The 9,936-nt window shown below is 36.6% G+C and overlaps 1 protein-coding gene across 3 annotated transcripts; it reads right to left on the minus strand.

The window, feature by feature from the left end:
• Positions 1–475: 475 nt before the first annotated feature.
• On the minus strand, positions 476–9,179 carry LOC143847502 (nuclear cap-binding protein subunit 2-like). Of its 3 annotated transcripts, none has more exons than XM_077356355.1 (9): positions 9,034–9,179; positions 8,763–8,841; positions 5,704–5,927; positions 3,539–3,677; positions 3,380–3,413; positions 2,903–3,013; positions 1,496–1,543; positions 917–1,023; positions 476–808 (listed from the first exon to the last, which is right to left on the minus strand). In XM_077356355.1, the coding sequence occupies exons 2-9, from the start codon at positions 8,778–8,780 to the stop codon at positions 734–736; spliced, it is 756 nt and encodes a 251-aa protein (XP_077212470.1). In that variant the 5' UTR covers positions 8,781–8,841; positions 9,034–9,179; the 3' UTR covers positions 476–733. The 3 variants fall into 3 exon arrangements, with proteins under 3 accessions (XP_077212470.1, XP_077212468.1, XP_077212469.1); XM_077356353.1 differs by having other exon boundaries at positions 1,490–1,543; positions 9,034–9,167; XM_077356354.1 differs by having other exon boundaries at positions 1,490–1,543; positions 9,005–9,085.
• Positions 9,180–9,936: the final 757 nt, after the last annotated feature.

A 9,936-nucleotide genomic window follows, 5' to 3' on the forward strand; every position in this document is an offset into this window, starting at 1 on the left:
AGGTTCAGAATGATTACAGAGGACAAAAGAAATTGGTCAGAGTCCGCACTCAATAGGCAAGCTCGTATTTACGGGGTTATGTATTAGTTTTATACTCTCACATGCAACAGCCCAGCCGCGAAATGCCTTTTGTGATGGTCCCTAGCAAATCCCATTTATTAAACATATTTTTTCCATTTCAGTTTATTTGACCTTTTCTACTTTTTTTTTTTTTTTTTTTTTGACATATAACTTGTCAACCCCAAATTTTTACACTCCATTATTCTGTCGGTATCACATTTTGCTAACATTGAATACAACCATTTTTTGGCCATGGAAAATTCAAGATAGGACACACCAACATCAATCTTGATTCACAAATGCACATGCGATATGCATTATAATATGCTGCATGACAGTGGTGATAGATTAACATCTTGTTTACTGGCTGATGAGCAAGAGATCTAAAGCATTGCCAAAACAAGTCTCATCCATGTGCACGTTCTTAACAAAATTTCATGAACCAGTCCTTGTAGCATTCTGGATTGGGACAAATTTGTATCTAGTGAATGGAATGCTAAAGTTGTCATTTCATGTTTCACGAAAATGGTCGAATAATCAAAGCTTGCATAGATGAAAAGCAAGACAGATCTTTCAGTGACAGCCATCAACTAGGCTAATGGTACAACACGTAAGCATGCCAATGATTAGAACTAGAAGGATGGAAAAGGAAATAATACTACTTTCAATTGAGCTAACGTCGTCTTTTTCGATCATCGTCATCTTCCTCATCAGAGTCACCACTCTCACGGAAACGGGGATTCTTCTCCTGCAGGGTAAAAACAAATTTTTGAAATGGTGAAAAAAAACGAAGATCTGTGTAGCACGCAGAAAAAAAAATGATCTTCAGCTGCTTATGTGAAATGGCAACATATACCGGTCTGGACTCTTGATCAGAGGTTCTTCTGGATTCATGGTCGGAGATTCTCCTGGACATCTCGGGCGCAGACCGCCCATCATCACGGTGCCGCTTGCGATGGTAATCTGTTTTGTAGTTAAACATGTGTAAATAAGAATCGGGCATATAACACTACAACAGTATCACGGCATCACATGGAAAGAGGATTCATATTCGACTTCAGAACATCCAATTTGCATCACCACCATTCAATCACGAAAGTAAAGGTCATGCTTGGCTGCCATTTTTTTCCATGGAATTGTAGTGTATCAAGTGGTGAGAGAGGACTAGGGAGGGGTGGGAGAAACAGAGACTAGATAAAGCATGATTGAGGGTGAGAAAAGGCCAAAAAACAAGGAAAAGAAAAACTCTAATAAAAATAGAATTTATTTTTCCCTGCTTTTTAGCCACTTCTTACCCTGTCAGTCACCCGCTCTCACCACCTGATAAATTAATATTTCATGAAAAAAAAAATCATGGTTGCCGAACATAGCCTAAATGTTAGAAAAAATCACGAAATGGAGTTTGAGACTCCTACTAAAAAGGCGGTACCTCTACCATGTCTGAAAGAATCACTTTGTCTGTGGCCTCCCCCATGTCTACCATCTGCAGAAATCACTACAAAGTTAAACTTGAATGGTAGAAACAAAAAAATGTGTGTAAAACACATATAGAAACAATAAACAAATTGCTCAAAAAGCTCTTCATGCTTCGCACAAAATAGAAGGTGCCAAAGGGAGAGAGGGGCAATATATGTGATAGAAGCAAGGAAAAATACAGGTTATTCATTAAGTGAAATATAGAAGTTGTTCCTACACAATGGAGACTAGCTTTGATTACTAAAGGCAAATGTGGGCCATGTCAGGGCTTTCAAAGGCAAAATGCCAAACCAGACTAAATAACATCCTTAAACAAAGTCTCGCAAGCAGTAGTGTCACTGCAATTTATGTAATTTGCCATTCAAAAAAATGTAGTACAATTTATATAAGATTGTTGAGCAGACGATGAAAGTGGCAGCTCTTAAAAATTTCAGGAAGCACCGCCTATAAAATGAGTATGATAAGTTTTAACATATAAAAATGTGTATCCATATTCAATAATAGCTGACTTAGTGATCATGTTGATAGAAACTAGAATATCCAGACTCGCAAGAATGATGGAACATAAAATTAGAGAGAATAGGGACCTCCATTAACTACCATTCAAAAAAAAAATAGACCGAATAGGGTCGGAAGCGGGTGCAGGAGCAGGAACAAGGTTCCAAAGCAGGAATGGAACCTTAATCCTTGAGAACACTCCAGTTACTGAAGGTGAACTACACTATAAACCAGAACTCATAAAGCAAACCAACCAATAAATTTACAGAAAGCTAGTTGCATGTTGAAAATGCAGTTTTAAGAGTCTACATGGTGATGACACAAGAAAAAAGGCTTTGGTGGCTACCAATACAACTTCTTCGGTAACCACCAAAGAACCAGTATATTGAGTCGTTATCGTAATGCTGCATAATCTCTTTAACCTAAAACAATTTATGCACCAAAAGTATCAGTGCAAGTAACAGTATAATCATGATGGCCTTCATGGACACGGTTCCCTGATATTTCCAGTAGGCAGGACCCGACATAGTGCAGTGTACAGACTACAGACTTCATTAAATTTCAGAGTTTTCATTAACCTATATAATAAAATGAAGAAACAAAACAGATAAAAATCAAGACTGTCCTCCATATAAATTCATTGAAAGAATCAAAACAGAAGAATAAGACACTCTGATTCCAAATTGCTAATAACCATTGAACTGAAAACTGCTAACAAAGTACTACCATAATCATTCAAACAAAAAAAGTAAGCATGGAAATAGTCACCAGCCATGTTTCTGGGAAAAAAAACTAGGTTCTTTCTTTTCTTTTTTGTTTTGAACGATGAAAACTAGGGGTTTAAAGAACATTTGCTTCCGGAACTTACATTGAGATGGGAGAACTGTCTGGAAAGAATCCAAAGACCCTGTACCATAATCAACTAACTCCCTCTGTGCTTCCAGCTCTCTCTGGACTAATTTCCCATAACCACCTCTGCGTGTGACTTGTCAAGGACATAAAGTGGCAAGAGCATAAAAAAGTAGACATATTTATCTTTTAGATAGCTATAGGAAAAAAGCATCAATGTAGTGATTCAAAAATAGGAAAAAAGCATTAACATATGCTTTCCTGGGATATCTACAGAAACACACTTGCCTTAAAAGTTTTTAGCCAATGTGAAACAAGAAATAGTTAGCCGAGAGAACATAGAAAGCTCCCAACAAGAGCTGCATGCTTGAAACTCCTCGACAGAAGCATCCAAGATTAACTACTGATATGAAAAACATAGAGCATCTCATAGAAAATAACATAATAGAAAAGCAATTCCAAAGAAGAGTTTGATAAAATGTTTCCAAAAGGATATCTGGATCATAATCCGTGCGATATTCATCCCGCACCTTTACAGAAATAGAAAATCCGTGTCAGAGAGCCGAATATCAGAGTGAGAAGAATCTCATGCAACAAGAGTCAATTGTAAGTGTGAAAAAGAAAACAAATGTCTGCCAAAGAAAAATCAGTTGACCTGTCCACCACTTCGACCACGGCCCCATTGCCGCCCATCTTGGAATCCCCAATCAAAATCCACACGAATTGGACGATCGTCAAGAATGGTCCCACTTACGTACTTCACTGAATCCTCAGCATCCTCTCTAGAATAGTATCTGATAATACACCATCAAAGAATCATTAAAAAAAGACGGTCATTTCACATTAGTAAAGACGTAAAGTGCAGTAAATGATAATCTGGCCAAAGGTACAACAAAGAGGTTATGTTGATGCCGACTGAAGGCAATTAAACATACTCAAGCACTACAAATAAAAGTGCCCATTTGTGTCACATTGCAAGCATATAACAGAAACTAAAAATCCAACACAACATGGAGCAAGCTTCTTCTTTATTTCACCAAAATACCAAGCTTCTGAGCTATATACATGCATGGATCAGGGACATTCGAAGACAGGGAATCAAAACATGGAACTTTTACTGTAATTAAGTTGCAGTAGCCTTTTTATTTTTTTTAGTAAAGCAAAGGGAAGAAAACTATACATCCATACTGAATATATCAGTATATATCACAACACATAGAATGTACCAGAGTTTCAAACAGGAATACTGGTTATTTATATAAACTTCAAAAACAATTTTATCAGCTACGGGCCTGGTGCAACCCCAGGGTTCCAAGTCAATTCCAGGAACCTTGGAGCATTAGTAGGGTTCTAGTTCAATATGGGCAGCAATATATATTCCCAAAACAAATTAAAACATTAAAACAGGACATAATAATCAATTACAAATCCAGTTTTCGTACGAAATCGAGTTATTGAATTCATTCATCAAATAGGAAATTATCCAGCCAGGTTCCATACATTAAATCCATAGATGAAGTCAACTAACTAATGAATGTAAATCAGATCTCAAGCAAATGTACCATAAATAACAGATCTACAAAAATAGCTAACAAATGTTCAAGGGGATCAGGATAGGATGTTAATATAGCCAGGGGTTATGAATTGTTAAAAAGTATGGGGAAAAATAGATGGAAATGATTAAAGAATGTATGGGTGGGAGCGTGGGTTGGTGCTTCTTTGTATTTTAAAAGGGTGCTTATGTGAGTTGGTAACTTGCACCATAGTTAAGAGATAAGTAAGTTAGCAACCAAAAAAGAAGCAACTCATGATATTTGAAAGGAAAGAGAAAAAATCCTGTGTTAGTGGGGTATAAAGAAACCCCTAGGGTATTCTACGCTCTTTGGAACAAAGATAAGAAAAATATATAAATATTTATAAGACTTATGTATGAAATGCAGTATTTGGTGAATTATCAAACATGCGCGACATCGGCATGTCACTAGGTTTTTTTATGTTATTAAACAATTATAGGTGTTTTTTCTTATGTGATGATTTTTTAAGCATGCATTTGTGCTTATTCTAGCACCTCCTCAAGTTCCATCTTAGATGTCCATCATTTGCATATGTTTCCATATGCTTTTTGCAATTTTACAAGATTCCTACCAAAATTTCTAACCGAAACCAAAATGTTTAAACAAATCATGGATTTCAAAAAAGTATTTTCCATTGTGAAGAGTGTTTTTCAAAACACACTCACTTCCCTAAGATAATCTGGTTCATTACCAATCCAAATAGCTCCCCCAGATCATCATCCATTTGGTGTTAAAATAATAATTTATTTGAGTGAAAGGAATAGCAAAATTGCATATTGGAGGGGACATTGGTTTCTCCCTTCCAGGTTTCAACCATACATAACAATGAAGCCATCTTGACCCAAGTGAAGTATAGTTGATATTTGTTATCCAGTTTTTCTCTGTAAGATAAAAATAAGGAAAATCTCCACTATACATATAAACTTTCACATCGAATATGGTAAATCTGCAACAGCGTTATCAATCTGCATGTGAAGTATAGTTAGAAGGGCAAGGGTCCAATCCAAGCATACCCACCAATCAAACTAAGACTACACACAAAATCCAAACACCTTTCATGATTGGCAAGCACAATTTAGAGCAACCATACACATTCAACATGCATACAAGTTTGAAAACAAAGAAAAAGATAAGCGCCACAAAGGAAATGTTTTATCTCAAGAACATTTAAAGATACTCTCCAAGATCCAAGCATTTGTATCTTCTAAACAGTTTCCAGAATCGGTAGTAGAGATAAAAGCCTTACAAGACAAAGCAAAAGCCACATGGAGTTTTGGTATTCTTATCGAGGCCCATAATTATCTTTTTGATCTCCCCAGTTCGAGAAAATAGCTCATAAATTTGCTCTTCAGTGGTGTAAAATGACATGTTCCCAACATAAACAGTTGTTGAGGTTTGGAGTGCATGTTCAAATTCTTCTTGTGTTCCAGGAAATCTTCTATCCCGATATGCTGAAAGCTTGCTTGGATCCTTACATTGACACGACATGAGTTATCAAAATGGCAATCACAAAATCAAACACAAACCAAAGAACTAGATTAATAGTCTCATCATAGTTTTTGTTGAGAATAGCTAAATATTAGAATGGTAGAGAAAACAATTTTTAGAACATGGATTAAGTGGAGTCCGCATTAATCAGCAATCCAGCAATGAAAAGGTAAAGCAAAATATCACAGCGTATCTAATAGAAAAAAGGATCATGCTAAAAAAAAAAATAGGGGCTGTTAAGCTCCTTCCCAAAAGACACTTATTTGGTCCTATTCGTAACTTGGTATGAGATCGAATCCGTTGATCCGAATGGTGACCATAAGTCCGGTCAAATGCCATTCAGCAAACCTTGATTAGATGATCATAGGCCCTTGATCCATCAAGCCTTATTTAGGTTTATGTAGGTAAAGCTAAATTGTTGATTGTTGTAGTCATTTTACATACGCATGTGATGTCCATTCGAGATGGAAACAGAACCATGTGGGTTTTCTAATGTTCTACAAAATCAACGCTCTTAATTTCACATGCAATGTCCCCCTGTGGGACCCAAAAATTACATGTTACTTTAAACCCGAGTTCCCAACAGATAGCGATCTAATCAAGACATTCAGTAGAAGGAACAAAAGGCAAAACAATCAAGGGACAGAAGAGTCAATTTCATGCTTTCATTTGGAAGTTTGGAGATCAGATGGGTCGTACTTGGGAGTTAGATGGTGAATAGAACTATATTGATCACTTAACATTAGGGGTGTTTTAGTCAATAAGTTCTTTTTTTCTTTTAGGCCACTTTAAGCAATGTTACTCATAAAGATGGGCCCATCATTCCCACAACATGTGTGGGTGATTGTAATGCTTTAGGGCCGTCAGCTTTGATAATACGAATGAAAAGAAAACTTTGTTTGAGCAAACTTGGACATGAACTCATCCATGTCTCGGTGTGATGCCTCGACAACTCTAGTGGCGCAGTGCTCTAGGTAGACCGTGGTTTTTTTTTTTTTTTTTAAAGAGGCAAAAGAAGATTCATTAAATAAAGGAAGACCGTGGTGTTGTGACTTGGTGTTTCTATCCTTCTCTCTTATTCTCATTTGCTTTTGTGAATCTAACATTTTAAAAATTCTGATAGATATTTTGATGAGGTGTCAGATTGTTCTAGGTCTATGCATCTAACCTTTAATCATGTACGCCGATCGGCAAATGAGGTGGCTGGTAGTTTGGCTAGGTTGGGGGTGAGGAAAGAGGAGTTGTCCCTCTTTGATGATCTTCCTCCATAATTTTGTTTTCTTTGTATTTTTTCTCGTTGTAGCTTGACCATCTCGGTCCCACTTTTCTTTCAATAAAATTTGGCGAACATTCAATTAAAAAAAAAACTTCGCAGGAAATCTTTTTTATTTCGATTATAGTAAAAAGTTAGATATACACCTTCAAAACCCAAGATCGATTTGATTCGAGTGGATGTCCACTTCATCACAAATCAGATATTAGTTCTCCTATATTAGTTTTGCATCAATTTTGGTATTACCGCCATGGTTATAAAGCTACTCAAAGCAGCAAGAGCTATAAAGGAAACTAACATGCAGTGCTATGGATGATTTATTGTTTCTGAAAGAGTAAAAATCCTAGAGAACATCCAAGCTTAACTCCTAATCCGGGAGAAGAAACTGTGGCTGAACTTGGAAACTCTATCAATCAATAAAGTGATGTGTCTTGAACCCCAATGAAGAGGAAGGAATGGTTATCCCACCATCTATGACTCATAAGAGTTTGAAGGTTATCCCACCATGTAGGGGAGAATACTTTCCAGGAAAAACTTTTTCTAGAAAAGGTGAATAACATTCAGAAAGTTACGTGCTTAGTATATATTATGGATGGATAGATGGATATTTTTGGCTTAGTGCTTTATCTATGTGCAATTGGGTTATATATTTTTTTTTACATGCTTCATCTTTTGAGATATAATGATATTTTTTTCAACTACATTTCTACTCTTTTCAAAAACTCTTACGAGTCACAAGTCGAGTCAAGTCACGAGTCATAAAATTAAGAAATCGAGTCACGGGTTGACAGCTATGCTTGGCCGTGCCGTGCCGAGTCCACTAGGATTTACTTAAGCTGCATTTTGGCATGCACCCTTGTTTTAAAACACTGGCATGAAGATCTTGCATGTACTCATGAACTACGTAAAAATAAAGATGAATGTTTTTTATTTGGAGAAAGACACATCACAAACCCACATAGTAAGACGCATTTTAGCATCCCCAAAACTGGAAGATAGACAGGATTAGCTATATTCAAACTAGCAAAGCAAATTTTAGCACCCCTTAGAATGCAGTTTATGTGCAAACAAATCAAAGTATCTCCAACTTAAAATGGGCCAAATTGTACCTGCAAGACGCAAGATAAAAAGGGCCAAATTTGCAAATTGGGCGCGCACGAAACCCCTGCTTGGATTGCGGGAAAAACATTTCTCTTATAAACCTTTTTCCTATGATTTTTTTTTGGTTTCCACCATTTAGAGTGAGATGACATGATTATAGCTTATTTAGAGGGTTCTCGTTATATAATGAATACCCTCTAAAAAAAGCTTTAACTGCAGTGGTTCAAGTAAAAAAAAAATTCATTCGAAATAAAATCAAACAATGGAAAAACAAAAAAAATCAAGAAAAAAATTATTTTCCAAACTCTTCCTGAAAAAACCTTGCAAACCAAACAGGCCTAGGAGAGTGATGATGGGTTAGTAGCATGATTGGAATGTAGAATGATATAAGGTTCCAAATATCCAAAGATAAAACTAATAGAAAGCTGAGATAAAGATTAAACCTTGAACAGAGAAGCCATTAATCATTAGCTATCGAGGCATCCAATTCAATGAAACCCAGAATTTGGGGGATTTGTTTTCCTGCAAGAAATATCACATCCCGAAAAAGAAAAAATCAGTGTGTTTATACATTATTAAATTTGCATACATGAAATTTCTCAAGAAACCAGGATGATTCATTCAACCTAATCTATTACTCATTCACAGATACATGAAAAAAAAAAAAAAACTGGTCACTACAGACATGAAATTTCTGGGTCTTCGAGGGACTACCTTCTTCTCCCTCTGTTTTTCAGTAGTAGGGTTTTCTTGCGCTCGCGAGTGACAAAAAAATGGTTCGCTTATTTGTTTAGGGTCTTTAGTGGACTGGGCCGGGTTTCACCCAACCAGTACGTGTCCCGGTCGTACGGGCCGGGTCATAAATGATGCGGAATTTTATGGCTCGCAATTTGGTGAACCCGGACCACCCGTACAGGCCCGCGGACCCGCGGATCACCCTTTTTTTTTTTTTTGGCTGTTTTTGCTGAATATCTAGTTATTTTATGGAAAATGATATGGGACCGAGAGCACCACCTAGTAGGGACCTGCAATGAGAACACGCCATGTGTTAAAAAAAATTCTACTTTTTTATGATTTCCCTAAAATTAGACAGTAAAAAATAGATTCATTTTTCTCTTCAATTTGTTTCGTGTTTGATAGCTATTGGTTATTTAGTATTGTCTAATGATAAAGTAGTTATTAATTATCGTAGCAATAAATATTACTACAGGCACTCTTGTATAAGACTATTGTCGTTAGGCTTCAGTTTGTATGTAATGATTGGATCCGTTGATGCGAAATTCCATCAAGAATACCTTATTGGATGACTCGTTTTGGGTACCAACAAAACAAGTCAAAGCAATCGGACTATGTGGGGGTGCCAACAGTCTTGCTTGCCATGTTCCTGTGTGTGTGGGACCCAAATTTTAATGGTTGGATTGATCCACCTAATTAACTTCAATTGGGTGCTGAAATTTGCAAAGAATGGTTAGTAAACTTACAACAATTAACAACAATGTAGGCCGCAAAATGAATGAAATCGTCGTTGCCGCAAGGTTTTTTTTAATATAAATTTATTGGGTTACCAGCGTGTTTACAAGTGGAGCTATTAAGAGAGAGCGGAAGAAAGCGAAGAGA

Source organism: Tasmannia lanceolata, unplaced genomic scaffold (genome assembly GCF_043159265.1).
Source record: "Tasmannia lanceolata isolate RefF3 unplaced genomic scaffold, GAP_Taslan_0.1 ptg000015l, whole genome shotgun sequence".
Taxonomy (NCBI): Eukaryota; Viridiplantae; Streptophyta; class Magnoliopsida; order Canellales; family Winteraceae; genus Tasmannia; species Tasmannia lanceolata.